The 26,962-nt window shown below is 43.7% G+C and overlaps 1 protein-coding gene across 5 annotated transcripts; it reads right to left on the reverse strand.

Annotated features, from left to right (window-relative positions):
* Positions 1-2,722: 2,722 nt before the first annotated feature.
* On the reverse strand, positions 2,723-25,133 carry LOC112239022 (gastrula zinc finger protein XlCGF26.1-like). 5 transcript variants are annotated; one of them, XM_042312607.1, is made up of 6 exons: positions 24,972-25,133; positions 23,791-24,037; positions 21,597-21,830; positions 14,583-14,825; positions 7,896-8,141; positions 2,723-7,035 (listed from the first exon to the last, which is right to left on the reverse strand). In XM_042312607.1, exons 2-6 carry the CDS (start codon positions 23,891-23,893, stop codon positions 5,744-5,746), a joined length of 2,118 nt encoding a protein of 705 aa, XP_042168541.1. In that variant the 5' UTR covers positions 23,894-24,037; positions 24,972-25,133; the 3' UTR covers positions 2,723-5,743. The 5 variants fall into 5 exon arrangements, with proteins under 5 accessions (XP_042168541.1, XP_042168540.1, XP_042168542.1 ...); XM_042312606.1 differs by having other exon boundaries at positions 24,960-25,133; XM_042312608.1 differs by having other exon boundaries at positions 24,956-25,133.
* Between the last annotated feature and the right edge of the window lie 1,829 nt (positions 25,134-26,962).

Consider the following 26,962-nt stretch of genomic DNA (forward strand, 5'->3'; position numbering starts at 1 on the left):
GGGGGCGTGAAAAGATCGAGCTCTGTCTTTACAGCTTCAGACGACATGCGGTGTAAAAGAGCCATGTTGCACTCTTCTTTTAGAAAATACTTCAGACTATTTTTGTCGTTTTTGGTCCAGACCTCCTCACTGTACCACGTCTTTGACTTACTGAGTTTCTTTTAACTGTTAACCTCTGCTTTTTAGAAGCAAGCCTGCGCCTTATACCCGGAGGTCTCTTTTTTGGTCTTCGAGACAACATCATAAGCCCCGAGCTTTCTTGATGCTCTGCATCTGGTGACGCCCTTCTGGTCATAGCATTGGCTACAACCTCACTTACTGTATTTTTAGCCACTGATTTTAAATGTGGGTTGGCTATGCTGAAGCCTCTCTTCATAAACGGTAAAACCATCCTAAAGAGGTTACGAAATATACCTCCTATCCCCGAACCGTACATGGTCGGGGATGCATAATAGCCGGGTAGTCCATTACCCACTTGATCAACATAGTATGAGACATAGCGGTTAGGGTTGAGATGTTGATGGTCCATAACCCTATTTAAATTTATTTGTATTATGTTTATAAAAATATATAATACTAATATTATATTTGTAGAGAGGTTTTGGTGGGTCTAAAGTGGAGTTTTACAATCGTTTTACCATAAGTAAATTCAATGTTTTCGTTCTGATCCGTTTTTAGCTCAACCAGAATGTTTTCAAAATATTTCTTGCTTACAGGTACGTAGTGTGGCTTGTCGTAGGTGACAGTGACTATGTCCCCATCCTTTCCGTCTATATGAGCTGTTCTCAGGAGGGGCACACAGCTGTCTCCGACCCTTTGATAGGATATGATGTCGGTATACACAAATATGTTGTAAAATCCTGAATGTATATCCGCAGGGAATGGGAATAATTGATCTTTCACATACGTCCATTTATTGGGACCCATCCCCAACATGTAGGCTAACTTACCGCTGGTCTTTATACCCCTGTCAGCATCCCCTGAGATTTGTACACGTTTATGTATAGGGTTGTAGATAAGGAATATTTCCATATTGTTTTGGGTTAGGAGTTCATTCAACTCTGAGACGATCCTGTCGACGGTTCTATAGAATCCTTTTTTAAGCTTAATAAGTTTTACAGGTTCCGATATCCCTTTGCAATAAAATCACGGTCCTTATCTTTGATATTATACCAACTATGGGGGTATGTAATCTCGCTGAGACCTACTTCCCAGGCCTCTGATAACTCTATAGGCTTTGGAAAATTGGTTGTATAATTCTAACTCTGATTATTACGACGCATTACTGGGGAGAGTCAGGTAGAAGCCGGTGTGTTCCATGATGCACTCCTGTGTACATGCGAATGATGGAGTACTTATCATTCATGAGGGTTTAAGTTAACCCCCGATGCCTCCACCACATCCTGCTCTAATACCCAACTGTTGAACTTTTGCGGCCAGTTTTTCCAGCGGACCAGCACCCCATTTTTTTTTTTTTACCCTTTTCTTTCTTTTGATCTAGAATCTCCTCCACGTGAAAGACTTTGTCTTTACCCAACTGTACCTTCTGTAATTCCTGCTCATAAAAAGATCCGTCTATAAGCTCCCCGTCATAATATTTTAACTTGTAGACCTGGGGTATGCGTGGTAGACACTGTGGGGGCAGGATGTACATATAGGGAGAAACATAATACTGTACCACAAGAGAAAGATACACTTAGAGTGCATTTGCCATTCTGGTAAAATGCATAGTCTATTGTATAGGACAGGAAGCCAAAGTAAGGCCATGAGAGCATAGGACAGCTGGACATACCAAGGTCAGAGGGACATACAAAGGAGGGGGTCAGCCAAATGACCAACTGATGGACTATAGACATAGGGCATATATTTTTAGGACATGAAGAGAAGAGACGCATAGTCTACTAGTCCTAATAAGGACAAGCTAAACATAAGGGGCCCATAGGATAAGATGGGCATGTATTATTTTTGGGACATGAAGAGGTCCTGTCACCATTATAACTTGACTGAAAGCAGATATGGGCGTTATTGGGCGTGAACAAGCAGGAAGCACAGATTGAAAGATAATGGTGGCAGATGGACTGAGGGAAGTAACTTCATTTGCATGTGGGATGGACTCATACTGTGCATAAAAACAGAGCCAGTGCTCTGGAAAAGGGTGTGTTCCGCGGACCATCTAGGCTTCTGATATGTTTGTATTAAAAGCCTATATTGAATTCACAAGTTCTTGTAAGTGTTATATTTTGTAACGATCCTCCAAGACAACACTCGGTAGCGGTGAACAACTCATCGCTGTAACCTTGCTCATATTTTTAGTCTAAACACCCCTAAACTTGGATATACAAAGGCCCGGGTCACCTCTGCCCCGCTCTTATTTAAGCCCCTTACAAATGCTATTTTAGAGAAAATATCTGTAACCGTTAGCATGTAGCGATTTCCATCATTTTTATCTGCAAGGACCTGCAAGTCACATAGATCCGCCTTTCTTACAGGTTTATGGAGAGTATATGCATCCTGCTCTGATAACCACTCATTCACTTTAGAATCGCTTAACCGGCTACCTGTTTCTTCGGCTATAGCTCTCTGTAAACGTTCCTTACCCCCATAAGACCCGGGGTTAGAGGGATTATAATAAATGTTTTTCAACATCTGCTCCGCCATCCATCTTGCCTCTCTGAGGTACAATAACGTTAATGAGCCACTTTCAAATAATGACAACATTTCATTTTCATTATAGAATTTTAATTTTATTCATGCATCAAGTATTACGTATACAGACAATTCAGGATTCTTTGCAGGATACATGTCCCAGTTTTCTCAACGATCACAGCATGCAACACCCTGTATATTTTGGTTTTGATTTACAGACTTGTGTCGCTGAAATTTTAAAACACACATGTCCGATATATAAGCATATAAACAACAAATATGATACACGTTACAATTAAATGGTGTTTCAAACAAGTAAAATCTTAGACAAAGTTGTTTCTAGTTCTTCAGAATCATCCACAACATGATTCATGATTTGTTCCATTTTCAGCACACGCTCTCCATTAACCCAGGCATTGTGTGTTGTGTAGAACGATACATCGTTCACTTTATTTTCAATAATCTGATGCATAACATTTGTAAGTTCTCTCAAAAGAAGACATTTATTTATTATCTCTAACATCGTATACACATAGTTGCCCATTGCTTTACATCTAAATAACAAAATGTCACTAGGTCTCTTGGGGTTTATTGAGCCAGAAAGTCATCACATCAGCCACCACAGCTTCCCGGTATTTATTGTCGTCCAACAGGGTGTGTCGGATTTCTTTGAGTTTATCGTGGATGTAGATTGCCTCCTTCAGTTCATGTAGGAATGCCGTGGTTACCAAGTAAACTCTGGGGATAGACGGCACAAGACCCATAGACTCCAGGGCTCTGACCAGCGATGGTATAAACCTGCAGGACCACAGTCTTTTCACCAGCTCCTCAAATTGGTTGAAGTAGTAGTATCTTGGTGGGTCATATACGGCGCTTGCTGGGGTGATTGATCTCACAACCGATGCATTTCTCTCTTATATATTCTCCAATCACCACGTCTAGAAGTGTGGCTACAGAGGCCTTGATGGTGTCCACAAAAATAGTACTGACTAACCCATCAAACACGTCCTCAGACTGTGTACATGTAGGGGGTGTTGTGGGTCTCGCCAGGGGGGAGTAGAAAGCCGGGCTGCGAGGCATAGAGTCCTTAGGGTCTGGCCCCCATGTCGTATCGGAGTCCTGGTATGTTGTATGAATATCCATGGTGTATGATGAAATGAAGAACTGGAGGCTTTAAGGGCACTCCTTTTATTGTTGAACCAGTCCTTTGGGTATCAGGGCGTGGTTAATGCAACCGCGTACTTAGTTTTCTTCGGAGGCTGTCCCTTCTGAGGATGTACCTTCTTGGGGCTCCTTTGAATCATAATCCTCAGGATTCGTATATATTATGCACTTCTTTACATGAACAATGCTCTGCCGCTGTTGGCTCTGTACAAAGAGAGCGTCCAACAGCTGGAACATTTTCAATTCCATTAGATCCCAAATTTGAAAAGGAATAAGCATGCGCAACCTAAAATCCCCACCATCACAAATGTTTTGGTTGCGGGTTTCCTCGTTGCCGAAATAGAACTCCACGTAGCCACATGGAAGTCCATTCTTTCTTTGTATTTTCACCCTGTGAATTATTCTTCCTGAGGAGTCAGGGGCACCTTGAACAAGCTATACCCCTTGGTGATAAGGCTCAGTTCGGGACACACAACCTTGCGAAAAACCGTCCAGTCTTCAAGCCCGTAGTCCACTCCTAAAGTCTGGTCTGTATATTCTTCTCCTTCGGCTACTGTATAGAGGTTCACTCTGTAGGCCAGGTAATCAAACCGATACCCCGATTGATGTCCATTAGACATCAGCACTTGATCTTTCAGCGTAGTTGCGGGCGGTATTTGGGTTCTATACACACTTAGAAACCGCTTTTTTTGGCGCATCGTATATTGTGGCTCTATACTTGGCCCTTTCTCGATGTTTCAACCGAGGTCCTGCTTCCGTTGTTACAGTCATCACAGCTTTGCCACTGATCACAAAATCCATGCTGATTTTAAAAATCTTGTTTAGTGTTCTGGGGACGCATGTCTTGTTCTGGGCTTTATTTATAAGGCGTCTGCCAACCCCAATACCCCAGGACATTCGTGTTTCATAGACAACAACCCTAAGGTCAATAAAACAGGAGGTGGGGGGGTCAAACTCTTTGAAATGGTCACCCCCCCCAGTTCAAAGAGGTCACTAGACATCAATCATCATGACAACTTCAAAGGCATTATATACATATTGTCGCACTCACTCTAAGGCGTGAGAACAGGAACAGGATAAACATATATGGGCATAACCACGTGATCACTCCCCGCCAGGATGTCCTTACCGGATGCCCAAATATGGGCATGCACACGTCATCCGGACATAGGGTCATAAATCAAACGTTTGACGTGTGCCGTCTACTTTATTCTCTCTCACACCAAAACTGACAAGGTGCACACTGATCAGTAAAGAGAGACTAACATTCTATAATGCTCCCTTTCCTCTGCATTGTTCTCTCACAGTGAGAAACTATAGGATTACAATAGTGTTCTACACTTTCTTCATTTGATCAAATTCAACGTTGCCAATTATTTAATGACATGAGAATTAAATGGAGTGTCTAATCTTAGCTGGTCTGAGAGAACTGATGAGGCCTGTCCTTTATGTATACATTTGTGTCTTTTTAAATGACCCAATCTGTAGAACCTCTTCCCACAGTCAGTGCAGTGATAAGGCTTCTCTGAAGTGTGTATCCGTTGGTGTGTTTTTACATTGCCCAATTGGGAAAAACTCTTGCCACATTGAGAGCGGAAATAAGGCTTCTCTCCTTTGTCTTTTCTCTAATGACCTTAAAGCTCAGCTGGTGTTTTAACATTTCCTACAGTCAGATCAGTGGTAAGGCTCCTCTCGTGTTTCCTTTGGTGTCTTTTTAAATGGCACATTCAAGAGAAACACTTTCCACAGTCGAAGCAGGAGTAAGGCTTCTCTCCAGTGTGTGTATGTTCAGGTCATTTTAAGGTGTCCGGACGAGAGAAACTTGCCTCACAGTCAGAAAAGGAGTAAGGCTTCTCTTACTCCTGAGAGAAACTCTTTTCAAAGTCAGAGCAGGAGTAAGGCTTCTCTCCTTTGTGTATACGTTCATGTTGTTTTAAGGTGCCCAGGTGAGAGAAATTCTTTCCACAGTCAGGGCAGAAGAAGGCTTCTCTCCTGTGTGTATACGTTCATGTTGTTTTAAGGTGCCCAGGTGGGAGAAACTCTTTCCACAGTCAGAGCAGGAGAAAGGCTTCTCTCCTGTGTGTATACGTTCATGTTGTTTTAAGGTACCCAGTTGATGGAAACTCTTTCCACAGTCAGAGCAGGAGTAAGGCTTCTCTCCTGTGTGTAAACAATCATGTTGTTTTAAGGTGTCCGGACGAGAGAAACTCGCCCCACAGTCATAGCAGGAGTAAGGCTTCTCTCCCGTGTGTATACGTTCATGTTTTTGTAAGGTGCACGTTCGAGAGAAACTCTTTCCACAGTAAGAGCAGGAGTAAGGCTTCTCTCCTGTGTGTATACGTTCATGTAGTTTTAAGGTACCCAGTTGAGAGAAACTCTTTCCACAGTCAGAGCAGAAGTAAGGCTTCTCTCCTGTGTGTATACGTTCATGTTTTTTGAAAGTGCCCAGTCGAGAGAAACTCGCCCCACAGTCAGAGCAGGAGTAAGGCTTCTTTCCTGTGTGTATATGTTCATGTTGTTTTAAGGTATCCCGATGAGAGAAACTCTTTCCACAATCAGAGCAGGAGAAAGGCTTCTCTGCTCTGTGTGTTCCATGATGAACTTTTAGCGCCGTTGACGTTTTGAAGCATTTTCCACATTCAGAGCAGGAGTAAGGCTTCTCTCCTGTGTGTAAACGCTCATGTATTTTTAGGTGGCCCAGTTGAGAGAAACTTGCCCCACAGTCAGAGCAGGAGTAAGGCTTCTCTCCTGTGTGTATACGTTCATGCTTTTTTAAGGTGCCCAGTCGAGAGAAAATTGCCCCACAGTCAGAGCAGGAGTAAGGCTTCTCTCCTGTGTGTATACGTTCATGGTTTTTTAAGGTGCCCAGTCGAGAGAAAATTGCCCCACAGTCAGAGCAGGAGTAAGGCTTCTCTCCTGTGTGTATATGTTCATGGTTTTTTAAGGTGCCCAGTCGAGAGAAACTTGCCCCACAGTCAGAGCAGGAGTAAGGCTTCTCTCTTGTGTGTATACGTTCATGTCGTTTTAAGGTGTACCGATGAGAGAAACTCGCCCCACATTCAGAGCAGGAGTAAGGCTTCTCTCCTGTGTGTATTTTTAGGTGTATTTTTAGCTTTGATAGAAATGGGAAAATCTCCTCACAATGTGTGCAGTGGTGAGACCTCTTTGCTATGTGATCTTCCTGCTGATGCTCTCTGGATGTAGAGAATGTCTCAACATGGTCTCCTGTGTGAACAATATCAGAACAACCAGTCAATTGGTGTGATATACATATCAATCAAATGTATTTTATGAAGCTCTTTTTACACAAGTTGTAACAAAGTTCTTTACAGAAACCAACCCGAAATCCCCAAAGAGCAAGCAATGCAGATGTAGAAGCACAATGGCCACGAAAAACTCCCTAGAAAGCAGGAACCTTGGAAGAAACAGAGAGGAACCAGGCCCAAAGGGGTGGCCGGTCCTCTTCTGTCTGTACCGGGTGACATATGTATTCATATCAGTAGGCTGTACAATACAGGGGAATAAAACTATTCTAAAAGTGGGTAAGAGATGAAAGCTAAAAAAGGGGCTTGTCATCCTCTACTCACTATAACAAGGGTTAGTAACGACACAGACTCATTTCATATCATCCTCCACTCACTATCACAAGAGTTAGTAACGACACAGACTCATTTCATATCATCCTCCACTCACTATCACAAGAGTTAGTAACTACACAGACTCATTTCATATCATCCTCCATTCACTATCACAAGGGTTAGTAACTACACAGACTCATTTCATATCATCCTCCACTCACTATCACAAGGGTTAGTAACTACACAGACTCACTTCATAGAACTTTAAAACACTGGCAGTTGGTCTACTTCACTTCTTTAGTCTACTCTCTGATCACTCCAGATAGCTCAGTTAATAAAACAAATGCTGGCAATACTGGTGTCAAACCATGCACATCTCAGTAGCATGAAATAACATCTACCTTCTCATTGAAACAGTTCATCATGAAACAGCTCTACTGCAACTGTTCATACACAGTGGGAAGTTGGAATGAACAACAAACGTAGTTAGATAGAACCTGCTCTTACCATGAGAAACAGATTTCCCAATCTTCTCCTCCTCTTCTTCATCTTTAATGTTGACATTCAGCTCCAGTGTTTGACTGTAGTCTTCCAGCTTCACTGATGCCATCTCTGGATCCTGCAGTGCAAACTGGGCCCCACTGTCACAATCAGGACCCAGTGACTGTGGGTTTGGACTCAGTGTGGAAGGAGAGAGGCAGGCTGGGTTTGTCATTACTGTTGATGTTACTGGCCTCAGACTTAATTCTAGTCCTGTAGTAACAATGAGAAACAGAAACAAATGTTATTGTCTTGACAGTTCTGGCACTTTCTTTATTCTCTAAAAATATATTATATGTTCAATTATCTAATTCAGTGCTTGACTTGGACTGAAATGGGTGCTGGTACTGTTTATATTTAGGCACAGGAGCTCCACAATACTGTTGAGCTAATATTCTATAAGAGGAACTGCAACGACTTCCGCCGAAGTCGATCCCTCTCCTTGTTCGGGCGACGCTCGGCGGTCGACGTCACCGGTCTTCTAGTCATCGCCGATCCATTACATGTTCAGTATTTAACCCTCTGTTTCCCACATGTATGTGTGCGTGTTAGTTCTATGTTGATGGCTGTATCTGATGGCTGGTATTTTGTTGCCGGGCTAAGTATCGCCCTCGTCTCCTGCCTCTCAGGGAAGGCCCTGGAGTGGGCCAACGCCTTATGTGGGGGAAGAAGCAGCTTGTTGGACCACTTTGGGATTTCACGTCTCGTACACCTGAGGCAGGGGACGAGGAGCGCACAGGAGTTTGTGATGGAATGACGGGGCCCTGATCGATCACTACCGGTGCAGTCTGCGCGAGGACGTCCGTCGGGAGTTGGTCTGCAGGGACACCACTCTCACATTCAACCAGCTGGTGGACCTGTCCATCCGTCTGGATAACGTGCTGGCTACCCGCGGACATCCAGATCAGGGTCTGTCAATTCCATCCCCCAGCACCACCGCCCATGGAGCTGGGAGGTGCTGCACTTAGGGCGACCGGAGGCGGGGCCATTCCATGCACCATCTGTGGCCGCAGAGGGCACACTGCCGGTCGGTGCTGGGGAGGTTCCTCTGGGAGTCGAGGCAGCAGGCGCGAGGACGTCCGTCGGGACACTCTCGTGTCAACCCAGGTGAGTAGGGGTTTCCATCGGTGCTACTACAGTGGAAAGCCTAGACCAGGTCTCCACCGTGCGCATCCCCTCTGAATATACCGATTTGACTCAATTACCACCCCATCGACGGGGGGGGGGGAAGTGCGATAAATCTCCCGGTAGACGCAGCACTTCCCAGGAGTCACGTGTATCCCCTGTCGCAAGAGGAGACAGCGGCTATGGAAACATATGTTTCCGAATCTCTGGGGCAGGGGTACATTCGGCCCTCCACTTCACCTGCCTCCTCGAGTTTATTTTCGTGAAGAAGAAGGATAGAGGTGTGTTGACTGAGGCATTAACCAAATCACTGTGAGGTATTTACCCGCTGCCTCTCATAGCCAGTGCGATCGAGTCAATGCACGGGGAACACTTCTTCACAAAATTGGATCTCAGGAGCGCTTACAACCTGGTGTGTATCCGGGAGGGAGAAGAGTGGAAGACGGCGTTTAGTACCACATCAGGCCATTATGAGTACCTTGTCATGCCATACGGGTTGATGAATGCTCCATCAGTCTTCCAATCCTTTGTAGACAAGATTTTCAGGAACCTGCACGGGCAGGGTGTAGTGGTGTATATCGATGACATTCTGATTTACTCCTCTACACGCGCCATTTATGTGTCCTTGGTGCGCAGGGTACTTGTACGACTGTTGGAGCATGACCTGTACGTCAAGGCTGAGAAATGCCTGTTCTTCCAGCAGGCCATCTCCTTCGTAGGGTATCGCATTTCCACATCAGGGGTGGAGATGGAGAGTGACCGCATTTCAGCTGTGCGTAATTGGCCGACTCCCACCACGGTAAAGAAAGTGCAGCGGTTTCTAGGGTTTGCCAACTACTACCGGAGGTTTATCTGGGGCTTTGGTCAGGTAGCAGCTGCCATTACCTCACTGCTGAAAGGGGGGACCACTGCGTTTGCAGTGGTCGGCTGAGGCGGACAGGGCTTTTGGTCACGGCTCTGTTTACCTCGGCTCCCGTGCTGGCGCATCCGGATCCCTATTTGGCGTTCATAGTGGAGGTGGACGCAGGTCCGAGACTGGGTTAGGACCCGTGCTCTCTCAGCGCTCAGGTATGCCACCAAAGCGCCGCCCCTGTGCCTTCTTTTCGAAGAAGCTCAGCCCGGCGGAGCGAAACTATGACGTGGGGGACCGGGAGCTGTTGGCTGTCGTCAAGACCTTGAAGGCCGAGACATTGGCTTGAGAGGGCTAAACACCCTTTTCTCATCTGGACTGACCACCGCAATCTGGAGTACATCCGGGCGGCGAGGAGACTGAACCCTCGCCAGGCAAGGTGGGCCATGTTTTTTACCCGTTTTGTTTTCACCCTGTCCTACAGACCAGGTTCCTAGAACGCTAAGGCAGATGCACTGTCCCGGATGTATGACACAGAGGAGCGGTCCATGGATAACACTCCCATACTCCCGGCCTCTTGCCTGGTGGCACCGGTAGTGTGGGAGCTGGACGCGGACATCGAGCGGGTGTTACGTGCAGAGCCCACTCCCCCGAGTGTCCAGCTGGGCGTCTGTACGTTCCGTCTGCTGTCCGCGACCGTTTGATCTATTGGGCCCACACGTCACCCTCCTCTGGTCATCCGGGTATCGGCCGGACAGTGCGTTGTCTCAGTGAGAAGTACTGGTGATCCACCTTGGCTAAGGACATGAGGGTTTATGCTTCCTCCTGCCCGGTGTGCGCCCAGTGCAAGACTCCTAGGCACCTGCCCAGAGGGAAGATACAACCCTTACCCATTCGACAACGGCCGTGGTCGCACCTGTCGGTGGACTTCCGAACAGATCTTCCTCCCTCACAGGGGAACACCACGATCCTGGCCGTTGTGGATCGGTTTTCTAAGTCCTGCCGTCTCCTCCCTTTGCCCGGTCTCCCTACGGCCCTAGAGACTGCGGAGGCCCTGTTCACACACGTCTTCCGGCACCACGGGGTGCCTGAGGACATAGTATCTGATCGAGGTCCCCAGTTCACATCAAGGGTCTGGAGGGCGTTCATCGAACGTCTGGGGGTCTCGGTCAGCCTTACCTCAGGTTTTCACCCCAAGAGTAACGGTCAGGTGCAGAGAGTGAACCAGGATGTGGGTAGGTTTCTGCGGTCCTATTGCCAGGACCGGCCGGGGGAGTGGGCGGCGTTCATACCTTGGCCAGAGATTGCCCAAAAATCGCTCCGCCACTCATCCACTAACCTCTCCCCCTTCCAGTGCATACTGGGGTACCAGCCGGTTCTGGCACCTAGGCATCAGTGCCAGATCGAGGCTCCTGCGGTGGACGACTGGTTTAGGAGCTCGGAGGAGACATGGGACACCGCTCATGTGCACCTTCAGTGGGCCGGGAGGCGTCAGAGGACTGGCACAGACCGCCACGGCACACCGGGGCTCTCGCCCCTCCACCTGCCCCTCCACCTGCCCTGCCGGAAGCTGGGCCCGCGGTTTGTGGGGCCATTCAAAGTCCTGAGGAGACTGAACAAGGTTTGTTACAGGTTACAGCTTCCCCCGATTACCATATTAACCCCTCGTTCCATGTGTCTCTACTCAGGCCGGTGGTGGCTGGTCCACTCCAGGAGTCTGAGGTGCGGGAGGTTCCTCCACCCCCTTTGGACATCGAGGGGGACCCGGCGTATGCAGTTCGAGCCATACTGGACTCGAGGCGTCTAGCGAGGGGCCTTCAGTACCTCGTGGAGTGGGAGGGGTAAGGTCCGGAGGAGAGATCCTGGGTGCCGGTGGAGGACGTATTGGACCCGTCGATGCTGCAGGAGTTCCACCGTCTCCATCCGGGTCGTCCCCGAGGCCGGTGTCGGCGCGCGGCTCAAGGGGGGGTACTGTCATGACTTCCACCGAAGTCAGTCCTTCTTCTTGTTCGGGCGGCGCTCGGCGGTCAACGTCACCGGTATTCTAGCCATTGCCGATCCACTTTTCATTTTCCATTCGTTTTGTCTTTTTCACACCTGGTTTCAATTCCCCCATTACAGATTCAGTATTTAACCCTCTGTTTTCCACATACATACGTATCTGATGGCTGGTATTTTGTTGCCGGGCTTTGTATGAACGCCAGTTTATTCGCGGTACCGGTATATTTCACGGACCGTTATATTGTTTCTATACCCGTGTTTTTTCGTGTATTAAATACCTTGTCCATGCATCTCAACTCTCCTGCGTCTGACTCCTTTTCACCAGTTACCCAAAGCCTTGACAGGAACATGAGCTCAAACAGTAGACATTTGAGGTGCCGGTTCTCTGCTCCAGTGAGCTCCTGTCCAAGTCAAGCACTGATCTCATTTCAATGGATCAGGTAGCTAAGCATTGACAACAAAACACTAATTCATTCATATCACAAAGTACACACTTTAAAATTAGTCTACACAAACTAAGTGCACTTAAACTAGAGTAGATTTCCCCAATTCACATAAATGGCAAAACATTTTTTAGTGTAAGTTTAGTTAACCTGGTCTTCACTATTATTTTAATCAAAAACCAATTGTATTTTCCATTCACACCATAGTAACATTTTTAGATAAAGATAGAAGCAACTGAAGGTGTCTGACTATTAGTACACATGTAGAAAACTGATGATCATTACATTAAGCTTCAAAACTGGAGTGTGACCATGAAATGGTCTCTCTGCACCAGCACTGATGTCCGTTGGAGCAGACAGAGTGGACAGCTCCATTTTACCAGCTGGTGAATTTTACACAAAACCAATAACATGCTAAACAAACTCAGAAAGCTCAAATACTTGTATTCTTTATTAAAACTACATTGAGGAAATTATGTACATTTATTCAGACAAACCAAAAGCTTCTAGCTATGTGAATTGTAAAATAGTTGATCACAATCACTCGGTTTCACACAAAAATAAAACATCTCTTTTTTATTTATTTAATTATTTTTCCACAATAGTGGAATTTGCAGTTAGCCTTCAAAGTAAAGGTAGGGCATAATTCTACTATTTGTAATCATTTGCATCACTATCAATGACATACCTTTATTTTGAAAACAGCAAATTCCACTTTTGTGCCAATCCTTATTGTGGCTAGCTTCACAACACATAACCCGGTCCGGTCGAGCCTCACTAGCCAGATGAAGCTAGTTGGCTGCTTATAACGGAAGCTTTGGGCAACAGGGTTAAGTAGCTGGCTAACTGTTTATTTTCATGAACTGAAATTCAATTTCAATAGGCGAACAACAAGTGGCAACCTAGCTATTGTTTTCAGGCTGGTTGTATTGGTGCTAACGTAAACTCACGTAAACTCGTACATCGCCTTGGTCCGTACAATTACCCTTATTTTAGTGCCCCAAAAGCGTAATACTTCCAGATCAACTGTAATGTCAATACCATTGTAAAGCACAATTTCTCCCCTTTCCAACATTATCAATTACATGACGTAAACGCTGCCCGTTTCTGCATAATTCAAGCAGGCAATGAGCCCTGTCGGGTCTTTTTTTAAATGGCGGGTGGGGAAGCTAAACTAATGCGTGATAGTGAGAAGGAGAGATGTTGTGTGGGAAAATTTTTTTTTTTTCACTCGATCTGTCCAACTTATTGCCTCTAAAATGTCAATAAAACACGATAAAGAGTTTATATAAATGTTTTATTAAATTCCTATTTGAAGGTTTGTGTCGAATTTGAATAGGGTTTTTAGGGCAGTGATAAAGTGATCTTAGAAGTAAACAGCGCCTTTGAGAATGCTGATCGCATGCAATGATGACGCAAAAAATGACTAGGTATCCTCTCCTTACCCCCGTCACTGTCCATTTCTTGTTTTTAAAACGATGAGAGAAGTGCTACACCTGGTGGAGAGAGATTGTAAGACATAAATAGTTGCTTTATGCATGCTGTTCGTTACGGCATGACACGTCACGATGTAACGGAGGGTCAGTTTTTTCAGCTTTTCTCCAATACTATGGAGCCATTACCATGTCTATCAACGCTTACATAGAAACGTAGTTCACACCCCAGAATTTGAAGTCAACACAGTCGCTACAGTCCCATTAGTTTTCTTTGCAGCCTCGTTTGAATGTTGCGGTTGCGCACATTTGTACGGAATGGGGTGAGTTTACATTAGTGTGTACCGGTGCTTGACCAGTCGGGGAAAGCCAACATCACCCACGACAGAGAACGGTTGATTGTCAAGGGCAACGAATTCCATTATCTTGGCTTTAACGGATTTTGCCTTCGAGTTGTCTCAGCTGAAATGTTCTTACTCTTTCAAATAACTGCTCGATCCACACAGCAGACATGGTGGGCTAGGATGGGAATGCTGTGTCGCAAAAGTTTACGCGAGTTCATTACGTCCTGTACCTACGTTATATTGGTAGGTATTTACGTCAGCTTTGACATCGGTTTTGCACATCAGCGTTAAACTAGACACCTGATATGTTCACCGATATATTGTGTACCCCTAGTCAGTAGCATGAAATAACATCTACCTTTTCATTGAAACAGTTCATAATGAAACAGTTCTACCGCAACTTTTCATACACAGTGGGAAGTTGAAATAAACAACACACACTTAGAACCTGCTCTTACCATGAGAAACAGATGTCCCAATCTTGTCCTCCACTTCATCTTTAATGTTGGCATTCAGTTCCACTGTTTGACTGCAGTCTTCCAGCTTCACTGATGCCATCTCTGGATCCTGCAGTGCAAACTGGGCCCCACTGTCACAATCAGGACCCAGTGACTGTAAGTTTGCACTCAGTGTGGAAGGAGAGAGGCAGGCTGGGTTTGTCATTACTGTTGATGTTACTGGCCTCAGACTTAATTCTAGTCCTGTAGTAACAATGAGAAACAGAAACAAATGTTATTGTCTTGACAGTTCTGGCACTTTCTTTATTCTCTAAAAATATATTATATGTTCAATTATCTAATTCAGTGCTTGACTTGGACTGAAATGGGTGCTGGTACTGTTTATATTTAGGCACAGGAGCTCCAAAATACTGTTGAGCTAATATTCTATAAGAGGAACTGCCACAACTTCCGCCGAAGTCGATCCCTCTCCTTGTTCGGGCGACGCTCGGCTGTCGACGTCACCGGTCTTCTAGTCATCGCCGATCCATTACATGTTCAGTATTTAACCCTCTGTTTCCCACATGTATGTGTGCGTGTTAGTTCTATGTTGATGGCTGTATCTGATGGCTGGTATTTTGTTGCCGGGCTAAGTATCGCCCTCGTCTCCTGCCTCTCAGGGAAGGCCCTGGAGTGGGCCAACGCCTTATGTGGGGGAAGAAGAAGCTTGTTGGACCACTTCGGGATTTCACCCGCCGCTTCCGGGCAGTCTTTGACCACCCGCCTGAGGGTAGAGCGGCGGGGGAACGTCTCGTACACCTGAGGCAGGGGACGAGGAGCGCACAGGAGTTTGTGATGGAATGACAGGGCCCTGATCGATCACTACCGGTGCAGTCTGCGCGAGGACGTCCGTCGGGAGTTGGACTTCAGGGACACCACTCTCACATTCAACCAGCTGGTGGACCTGTCCATCCGGCTGGAAAACGTGCTGGCTACCCGCGGACATCCAGATCGGGGTCTGTCAATTCCATCCCCCAGCACCACCGCCCATGGAGCTGGGAGGTGCTGCACTTAGGGCGACTGGAGGCGGGGCCATTCCATGCACCATCTGTGGCCGCAGAGGGCACACTGCCGGTCGGTGCTGGGGAGGTTCCTCTGAGAGTCGAGGCAGCAGGCGCGAGGACGTCCGTCGGGACACTCTCGTGTCAACCCAGGTGAGTAGGGGTTTCCATCGGTGCTACTACAGTGGAAAGCCTAGACCAGGTCTCCACCGTGCGCATCCCCTCTGAATATCAATTACCACCCCATCGACGGGGGGGGGGGAATTGTGCGATAAATCTCCTGGTAGACGCAGCACTTCCCAGGAGTCACGTGTATCCCCTGTCGCAAGAGGAGACGGCGGCTATGGAAACATATGTTTCCGAATCTCTGGGGCAGAGATACATTCGGCCCTCCACTTCACCTGCCTCCTCAAGTTTACTTTCGTGAAGAAGAAGGATAGAGGTGTATTGACTGAGGCATTAACCAAATCACTGTGAGGTATTTTGTTGCCAGGCCTTGTATGAACGCCAGTTTATTCGTGGTACCGGTATATTTCACGGACCGTTGTTTTCTTTCTATACCCGTGTTTTTTTGTGTATTAAATACCTTGTCCACGCATCTCAACTCTCCTGCGTCTGACTCCTTTTCACCAGTTATCCAAAGCCTTGATAGGAACATGAGCTCAATAGTAGACATTTGAGGTGCCGGTTCTCAGCTCCAGTGAGCTCCTGTCCAAGTCAAGCACTGATCTAATTTCAATGGATCAGGTAGCTAAGCATTGACAACAAAACATTCATATCACACAAAGTACACTTAAAAATTAGTCTACTCAAAGTAAGTGCACTTAAACTAAAGTAGATTTCCCCAATTCACATAAATGGCAAAACATTTTTTAGTGTAAGTTTAGTTAACCTGGTCTTCACTGTATTATTTTAATCAAAAACCAATTGTATTTTCTGTTCACACCATAGTAACATTTATAGATAAAGATAGAAACAACTGAAGGTGTCTCAATATTAGTACACATGTAGAAAACTGATGATCATTACATTCAGCTTCAAAACTGGAGTGTGACCATGAAATGGTCTCTCTGCACCAGCACTGATGTCCGTTGGAGCAGACAGAGTGGACAGCTCCATTTTACCAGCTGGTGAATTTGACACAAAATGAATAACATGCTAAACAAACTCAGAAAGCTCAAATACTTGTATTCTTTATTAAAACTACATTGAGGAAATTATGTACATTTATTCAGACAAACCAAAAGCTTCTAGCTATGTGACTTGTAAAATAGTTGATCACAATCACTCGGTTCCACACAAAAATAAAACATCAAACCTTTACCAAACGTGATAATACCTTAACGGGATTACAACCCTAAAAAGTTAACGGGATCGATATGACAACAGCGGAATGGATCCCAGCCTGCAACCCAAAACAACGACGTCGTAAAAGAGGCAAACGAAGCGGTATTCTGGTCAGGCTCCGGAGACGGGTACATCGCACACCACTCCCTAGTATACTACTAGGCAATCAAACAAGCTAAGCGTCAGTATAGAGACAAAGTAGAGTCACAATTCAACGGCTCAGACACAAGAGGTATGTGGCAGGGTCTACAGTCAATCACGGATTACAAAAAGAAAACCAGCCCCGTCACGGACCAGGATGTCTTGCTCCCCGACAGACTAAATAACTTTTTTGCCCGCTTTGAGGACAATACAGTGCCACGGACACGGCCCGCAACCAAAACCTGCGGACACTCCTTCACTGCAGCCGATGTGAGTAAAACATTTAAACGTGTTAACCCTCGCAAGGCTGCAAGCCCAGACGGCATCCCCAGCCGCGTCCTCAGATTATGCGCAGACCAGCTGGCTGGTGTGTTTACGGACATATTCAATCCATCCTTATCCCAGTCTACTGTTCCCACATGCTTCAAGAGGGTCACCATTGTCCCGGTTCCCTAGAAAGCTAAGGTAACTGAGCTAAATGACTATCACCCCGTAGCACTCACTTCCGTCATCATGAAGTGCTTTGAGAGACTAGTCAAGGACCATATCACCTCCACCCTACCTGACACCCTACATCCACTCCAATTTGCTTACCGCCCAAATAGGTCCAAATAGGCCCTAACCCATCTGGACAAGAGGAATACCTATGTGAGAATGCTGTTCATCGACTTCAGCTCAGCATTTAACGCCATAGTACCCTCCAAACTCGTCATCAAGCTCGAGACCCTGGGTCTCGACCCCGCCCTGTGCAACTGGGTACTGGACTTCCTGATGGGCCGCCCCCAGGTGGTGAGGGTAGGTAACAACATCTCCACCCCGCTGATCCTCAACACTGGGGCCCCTCAAGGGTGCGTTCTGAGCCCTCTCCTGTACTCCCTGTTCACCCACGACTGCGTGGCCATGCACGCCTCCAACTCAATCATCAAGTTTGCGGACGACACTACAGTGGTAGGCTTGATTACCAACAACAACGAGACGGCCTACAGGGAGGAGGTGAGGGCCCTCGGAGTGTGGTGTCAGGAAAATAACCTCACACTCAACATCAACAAAACAAAGGAGATGATTGTGGACTTCAGGAAACAGCAGAGGGAGCACCCCCCTATCCACATCGATGGGACAGTAGTGGAGAGGGTAGTAAGTTTTAAGTTCCTCAGCGTACACATCACGGACAAACTGAATTGGTCCACCCACACAGACAGTGTCGTGAAGAAGGCGCAGCAGCGCCTCTTCAACCTCAGGAAGCTGAAGAAATTCGGCTTGTCACCAAAAGCACTCACAAACTTCGACAGATGCACAATCGAGAGCATCCTGTCGGGCTGTATCACCGCCTGGTACGGCAACTGCTCAGCCCACAACCATAAGGCTCTCCAGAGGGTAGTGAGGTCTGCACAACACATCACCGGGGGCAAACTACCTGCCCTCCAGGACACCTACACCACCCGATGTCACAGGAAGGCCATAAAGATCATCAAGGACAACAACCACCCGAGCCACTGCCTGTTCACCCCGCTATCATCCAGAAGGCGAGGTCAGTTCAGGTGCATCAAAGCAGGGACTGAGAGACTGAAAAACAGCTTCTATTTCAAGGCCACCAGACTGTTAAACAACCACCACTAACATTGAGTGGCTGCTGCCAACACACTGACTCAACTCCAGCCACTTTAATAATGGGAATTGATGGAAATGTATGTAAAATATATCACTAGCCACTTTAAACAATGCTACTTAATACAATGCTACTCATCTCATATGTATATGTACAGTGGGGCAAAAAAGTATTTAGTCAGCCACCAATTGTGCAAGTTCTCCCACTTAAAAAGATGAGAGAGGCTTGTAATTTTCATCATAGGTACACTTAAATTATGACAGACAAAATGAGAAGAAAAAAAATCCAGAAAATCACATTGTAGGTTTTTTTATGAATTTATTTGCAAATTATTTTGAAATTTGACCCTAATAACCAGACCTGTATGTTCAAGGCACCTTGTATCATTGCCTGGAGGAATGTGCTGAGATACAAATGTTTTGGAGCTCAGTACTGCGCTATATCTCTGAGATGACCTCTACCCCAATGCCACTAATCCATAAGCTATGCCTCCTAAATCTTTACCCAGAGAATATCTCTTTACATAGGAGGGAAAATGTAAAAAATGTTTGACCTCTGTCTATTACAAGCTAGACGTTCAATTGCTCTCCACTGGAAGTATGTCAGTTCCCCCTCACTTGGTCATTGGTTAAAATAATTAACATCAAGCCTGGTTTTTGAAAAATGTACTTATATAGTGAAAAAGAAAGCCCCAGAGTTTCATAATATTTGAGATCTGTTTAATGAGTTTTTGCAAACTGATGATATTGTAGAAGCATTGGAACTGTAAATCTGTATATTCTCTATATTTTATGTGAATATTGGCTCTAGTCGAAGCGTAATCTTCATTATCTACAACTGCATATTATACTTTATTTATTTATATTATTGGATTTCTTTATGTTTGGTTGTCATGTTTTCATCTCTCTTTGTGTTGGGGGGGTGAAAAGAGAAAATACAATTGTATTTTTGTAATTGTTCTACATGGAACTAATAAATATATGTGTTAAAAAAATGAATGATGAGGGCACTGTGTTCTTGGGGACCTTCAACGCTTCAAGGGGCTGGAAGCACTGCATCTCATGAAAACATTTATAAAAACCTCTTTTTTCTTTGTCTTTTTTTTGTGAATATTGACTATAGTCGAAGCGTAATCTACATCATCTACAACTGCATATCGTACTTTTTATTTATTTGTTTGGTTGTTATGTTCGTCTATCTTCATGTTGGGGAAAAACAGAAAAGAAAATTGTATTTCTGTTGATTTTCCTACTTGGAACTATATATATATATATATATATATATATATAAATAAAAATAATGATTGATGGAAGCCATTGTGTTCTTGGGGACCTTCAACGCTTCCAGGGTCTCCCGAGTGGTGCAGCGGTCTAAGGCAGTGCATCCCTAAAGACCCTAGTTCGATTCCAGGCTATATCACAACTGGACATGATTGGGAGTCCCATAGGGCTTCTGGCAATTGGCCCAGCGTAGTCTGGGGTAGGCCATCATTGTAAAAAATGATTTGTTCTTAACCGACATGCCTAGTTAAATAAAAGGTAAAAAATTTTTTTTAAAGAAACACTGCAGTAATGTTTTGGTTCCCTCCCCCAGATCTGTGCCTCGACATAATCCTTTCATGGAGTTCTACGGACAATTGTGTCTGAATATTATTACACATGTAGAAAACAGAGTCGTTACATTTAGATTCAAAACAGTAGGGCAACCGTAAAAATGGTCTCTGCTGCACCCACACTGCCTGCATTGAAGTCCGTTGACGCAGACCGAGTGGGAGCCGCCATTTAACCAGCTTGTGAATATTCCCTTTCATGGAGCTCTTCGGACAATTCCGTTGACCTCATGGCTTGGTTTTTACTCTGACATGCACTATCAAATGTGGGACCTTATATAGCCAGGTGTGTGCCTTTCCAAATCATGTCCAATCAATTGAATTTACCACAGGTGGACTCCAATCAAGTTGAAGAAACATCTCAAGGATGATCAATGGAAACAGGATGCATCTGAGCTCAATGTTAAGTCTCATTGCAAAGGATTTGAATACTTACATAAATAAGGTATTACTGTTTTTTATTTTTTTATTTTTGAAAATGTGAAAACATTTCCAAAACCGGTGTTTGCTTGGTCATTATGGGATATTGTGTGTAGATTGATGAGGATTTTTATTCATTTAATCCATATTAAAATAAGGCTGTAACGAAAACAAAATGTGGGAAAAGTAAAGGGGTCTAAATTCTTCCTGAATGGGAGAGGGGATACTTAGTCAGTTGTACAACTGAATGCATTCAACTGAAGTGTGTCTTCCACATTTAACCCAACCTCTGAATCAGAGAGGTGCGGGGAGCTGCCATAATGGACATCAATGTCTCTAGCGCCCGGGGTTCAGTGTGTTAACTGCCATGCTCAGGGGCAGAATAACATTTTTACCTTGTCAGCTCAAGGATTCGATCCAGCAACCTTTCGGTTACTGGCCCAACGTTCTAACCACTAGGCTACCAGTACGTATTCATTTAAGTAGGCTGTACAATACAAAAGGAGAATAAAAAACAATATAAGTATCTCATAAGTCTTGAAAAGTATGACCTATATCATCCTTCAATCACTATCACAAGGGTTAGAAACTACAGACTTCATAGAACTTTAAAACACTGGCAGTTTGTCTACTTCACTTCTTTAGTCTCCTCTCTGATCACTCCAGACAGCTCAGTAAATAAAACAAATGCTGACAATACTGATGTCAAACCATGCAAGTGTCAGTAGCATGAAATAACATCTACCTTCTCATTGAAACAGTTCATCATGAAACAGTTCTACTGCAACTTTTCATACACAGTGGGAAGTTGGAATGAACAACAAACTTAGATAGATAGAACCTGCTCTTACCATGAGAAACAGATTCCCCAATCTTCTCCTCCTCTTCTTCATCTTTAATGTTGACATTCAGCTCCAGTGCTTGACTGCAGTCTTCCAGCTTCACTGATGCCATCTCTGGATCCTGCAGAGCAAACTGGGCTCCACTGTCACAATCAGGACCCAGTGACTGTAGGTTTGGAGTCAGTGTGGAAGGAGAGAGGCAGGCTGGGTTTGTCGTCACTGTTGATGTTACCGGCGTCATACCTGAGTCGGTAAGTAGTAGAAGAGAAACAGACACAAAAGTTATTTTCTTGACAGTTCTGGCACCTTCTTTATTAAATATGTTACATTTGTTCTTGTTCAATTATCTAATTCAGTGCTTGACTTGGACTGAAATAGTTGTCGATACTCATTGTGTGCTGGTACTGTTTATATTTAGGTGCAGGAGCTTCATAATACATTTGAGCTAAAACTTAACCTGTAGTAGAAAAATGCATAAATTACTCAAAAACCGTTTAGTACAAGGTTACGGTTTGTTTTAGGCAGCACCATGTGCTATTTTCCTTAATAACCTTGTATTCACGGTTTTACTTCAAAAACACAACACAGTAGTGCAACCGTGAAATTGTCTGCAGATGAAGTTAGTTTGATGCAGAACGAGTGGCGCCGCCATTTTACCAGCTTTTAAATATTTCCTTTCATGGGGCTCTACGGACAATTCCTTCGACCTCATGACTTGGTTTTTGCTCTGACATGCACTGTCAAATGTGGGACCTTATATAGCCAGGTGTGTGCCTTTCCAAATCATGTCCAATCAATTGAATTTACCACAGGTTGACAACAATCAAGTTGTAGAAACATCTCAAGGATGATCAATGGAAACAGGATGCACCCGAGCTCAATGTCGAGTCTCATAGCCAAGGGTCTGAATACTTATGTAAATAAGGTATCTGTTTTAAATGTTTTATAAATGTGAAAACATTTCTAAAAACCTGTGTTTGCTTTGTCATTATGGGGTATTGTGTGTAGATTGATGAGGAACGTTTCTTATTTAACCCATTTTAAAATAAGGCTGTAACAGAAACAAAATGTGGAAAAGGTCAAGGTGTCTGAATACTTTCCGAATGCACTGTATGTTTTCATATCAGTAGGCTGGTACTGTATGTATTCATATCAGTAGGCTGGTACTGTATGTACTCATATCAGTAGTCTGGTAGTGTATGTATTCATATCAGTAGTCTGGTAGTGTATGTATTCATATCAGTAGTCTGGTACTGTATGTATTCATATCAGTAGTCTGGTACTGTATGTATTCATATCAGTAGGCTGGTACTGTATGTATTCATATCAGTAGGCTGGTACTGTATGTATTCATATCAGTAGGCTGGTACTGTATGTATTCATATCAGTAGGCTGGTACTGTATCTATTCATATCAGTAGGCTGGTACTGTATGTATTCATATCAGTAGGCTGGTGTATTCATATCAGTAGGCTGTACTGTATCTATTCATATCAGTAGGCTGGTACTGTATGTATTCATATCAGTAGGCTGGTACTGTATGTATTCATATCAGTAGGCTGGTACTGTATGTATTCATATCAGTAGTCTGGTACTGTATATTCATATCAGTAGGCTGGTACTGTATCTATTCATATCAGTAGGCTGGTACTGTATGTATTCATATCAGTAGGCTGGTACTGTATGTATTCATATCAGTAGGCTGGTACTGTATGTATTCATATCAGTAGGCTGGTACTGTATCTATTCATATCAGTAGGCTGGTACTGTACGTATTCATATCAGTAGGCTGGTACTGTACGTATTCATATCAGTAGGCTGGTACTGTATGTATTCATATCAGCAGGCTGTGCAATACAAAAGGGAATAAAACTAATCTAAAAGTATCTCATAAATCTCATCTCATAAATCCTCATAAATACTCACTATCACAAGAGTTAGAAACTACAGACTCATTTCATAGAACTTTAAAACACTGGCAGTTTGTCTATTTCACTTCTTTAGTCTACTCTCTGATCACTCCAGACAGCCCAGTGAATAAAACAAATACTGGCAATACTGGTGTCAAACCATGCAAGTCTCAGTAGCATGAAATATCATCTACCTTCTCATTGAAACAGTTCATCATGAAACAGTTCTACTGCAACTTTTCATACACAGTGGAAAGTTGGAATGAAACAAACTTAGATAGAACCTTCTCTTACCATGACTAACAGATTTCCCAATCTCCTCCTCCTCTTCTTCATCTTTAATGTTGACATTCATCTCCAGTGTTTGACTGCAGTCTTCCAGCTTCACTGATGCCATCTCTGGATCCTGCAGTGCAAACTGGACTCCACTGTTACAATCAGGACCCAGTGACTGTAGGTTTGGACTCGGTGTGGAAGGAGAGGCAGGTTGGGTTTGTCCTCACTGTTGATGTTACCGGCCTCAGACTTAATCTGAGTCAGCCTGTAGAAATAGAGAAACAGATACAAAAGTTAGTCTTGACAGTTCTGGCACATTCTTAATTCTCTAAAAATATGGTTTATATTTAGGTGCAGGAGCTCCACAATACTGTTGAACTAATATTCTATAAGAGGAACATGAGCTCACACAGTAGACATTTGAGGTGATGGTACTCAGCTCTGATGAGCTCCTGTCCAAGTCAAGCACTGATCTCATTTCAATAGATCTGGTAGCTAAGCATTGACAACAAAACATACATTCATTCACATTAGACAAAGTATACACTTTAAATTAGGCTACACAACTCTAAAGGCACTTAATCTATAGTAGATTTCCTGAATTCACATAAATGACAAAAAAAATGTAGTACAAGGTTGCAGTATGTTGTAGGCAGCACGATGTACTATTTTCCTGAATAACCTTGTCACTGTATTATTCCAATCAAAAAGTATTTCCGTTCACACCATAGTAACATTTATAGATAAAGATAACTTGATATGTCTGAATATTAGTACACATGTAAAAAACTGATAATCATTACATTTAGCTCCAAAACAGTGGTGAAACCGTAAAAGTGTATCTCTGCTGCACCCTCACTGTCTGCACTGATGTCCGTTGATGCAGACCGAGTGGAAACCGCTATTTTACCATCTCGTGAATTTTACACAAAACCAAAAACGACATGTTAAACGAACCCAGAAATCTCAAATAAATTGATCCTAAATAAAAATTACCTTGAAGAAATGATATACATCCCCTCAGACTAACCTAAAGTCTCTATGTGACAAGTGATCACGTTCACTCACACGGTTTGACACAAAACATAGCACATAAAACCTTTATCAAACGAGATAATACATTGACGTATTTGTTGCATGGCATGTTATGACATGTTCTTTCGATATTATAACGTGCTATTACCTACCAGTAGACATACATTTGAAACGGACACAGAAGTTGTCGTCTCGACTGCACAATTCTAGCGTTTCCTTGATTGCGAAGAATGATGCGCGCCTGCGCGGAACTTCCTGTTCCCCCACTACCAGTTTCTAAACCCAGAGACGTAACAACGCGAGACTTCAGAGAAGGCTTGTGAAGCGGACCAAACCTGGGTTTGAGAAGTCAATGAGAGAAGTGAACAATTCTGATACTCTTGAAACATGGCCATTATTTTATCAATGTCATAACTGCAATGGCGTGTTCACAATACCTACCCCAGCATCACAGGTAGCCTAGTTATTAGCGTAAGAGCGGGGCAAGTAACTGAAATGTTGCTGTGTCGAATCTTCGACATGACAAGGTAAAATCTCTCTCTCTGAACAATGCAGTTAACCCACTGTTCCCTGGTAGGCCGTCATTGTAATTAAACATGTGTTCGTAAATGACTTGCCTTGTTAAATAAAGATATATTTTTTTTTTAAATCACATGAGTAGGCAGACCGACGTAAAGTTCGTTTTATTTCATTCATTCGCCAAAAGACTTTTAAAATTGCAGAAATCAATAACTAATTAATTGATTGTCACATGAAAATAGATATGGTTTACTCTATAAATGTCTAGCATACATTTACAACCTCTGTTTTGAGTAGAATTTCCAGTTGACTTGATAGAAATACATACAAATCTATCAAATGTCATTTAAAACGGTATAAAACAATAACTAATTCACCGTTTATTACAGATCTATTGAAATCACAGAAACATCAAACTATGTATGATTTATTCTATAAATGTCTAGTATATAGTCTAGTAGATTGTCGCAAAAGAAAAAAACGTGTTATAAGACGAGACAAAAACGTCAAGACAGGAGAGAGAAAGGTACGTTTTCCATTGAATTTGTTTAGTTTTATTTTGGGGATACATGAATTCTGCTGAACGAGGAAGTTAGTTAGCATTTTGGCCTGCTAGCTAACTGCAGTGCCATAACCGTAGCTAGCTAACGTTAGCTGGCGTTATTGTTAGGCCTGCTAACTAGTTACCATATCACATTGTACAGAATATACTTTCCATGTAGTATGTTGAGTTTTGTTTGGGCTAGGTAGCTTTCTAACCTTGACTAGCTACTGTGGCTAGCTAAGTTACCTAACCTGAAACTGACAAATAGCTATGATATGGTCGCTACTCGCTAGCTAGCTGGGCTCACCTTTGTGTGAAGCTAGCCACAATAACCATTATCCACATCAGTGGAATTTACGGCTTGCCTTCATAATAAAAGTTCCCCATTGGAAACAGGGTGTGGTCAATCTTGGGTTAGTTATACATATCTTTCGTGTTAGCATGCACTTTTATAGCTAGCTGGATAACACAACTAGTTAGCAAGGCATAGCTAGCTATAGGCTTAAACCATGGAAAGCATGATGATGATAACTACTATAGGGTAACGTAGTGTCTAAATTGTCATACATTATTCTTCTCTACGACAGATTTCCACAAGGTCTCAGACTCCAAGATGGGAAAATGCCTACTAGAAAGAAACATATAACAGAGACAGAGTTGTTGATATTCATTGTTATTTGTAACATTAAAAAGGAGGACAAGAAGACAATCCCGTTTTTCTAAATTAGGCTACAGTGCTTTGGAAAGTATTTAGACCCCTTTGACTTTTTCCACATTTTGTTACTTTATAGCCTTATTCTAAAATGTATTAAATAAAACGTTTTCCTCAGCAATCTACACACAATACCCCATAATACCAAAGAAAACACGTTTTTAGAAATGTTTGCAAAAAAACACAAATTTAAACAGAAATACTTATTTACAAAAGTATTCAGACCTTTCGCTATCAGACTTGAAATTGAGCTCTGGTGCATCCTGTTTCCATTGATTATCCTTGATGTTTCTACAACTTGATTAGAGTCCACCTGTGGTAAATTCAATTGATTGGACATGATTTGTAAAGGCACACACCTGTCTATATAAGGTCCCACA

This window comes from Oncorhynchus tshawytscha, unplaced genomic scaffold (genome assembly GCF_018296145.1).
Source record: "Oncorhynchus tshawytscha isolate Ot180627B unplaced genomic scaffold, Otsh_v2.0 Un_contig_10954_pilon_pilon, whole genome shotgun sequence".
NCBI classification, from domain to species: domain Eukaryota; kingdom Metazoa; phylum Chordata; class Actinopteri; order Salmoniformes; family Salmonidae; genus Oncorhynchus; species Oncorhynchus tshawytscha.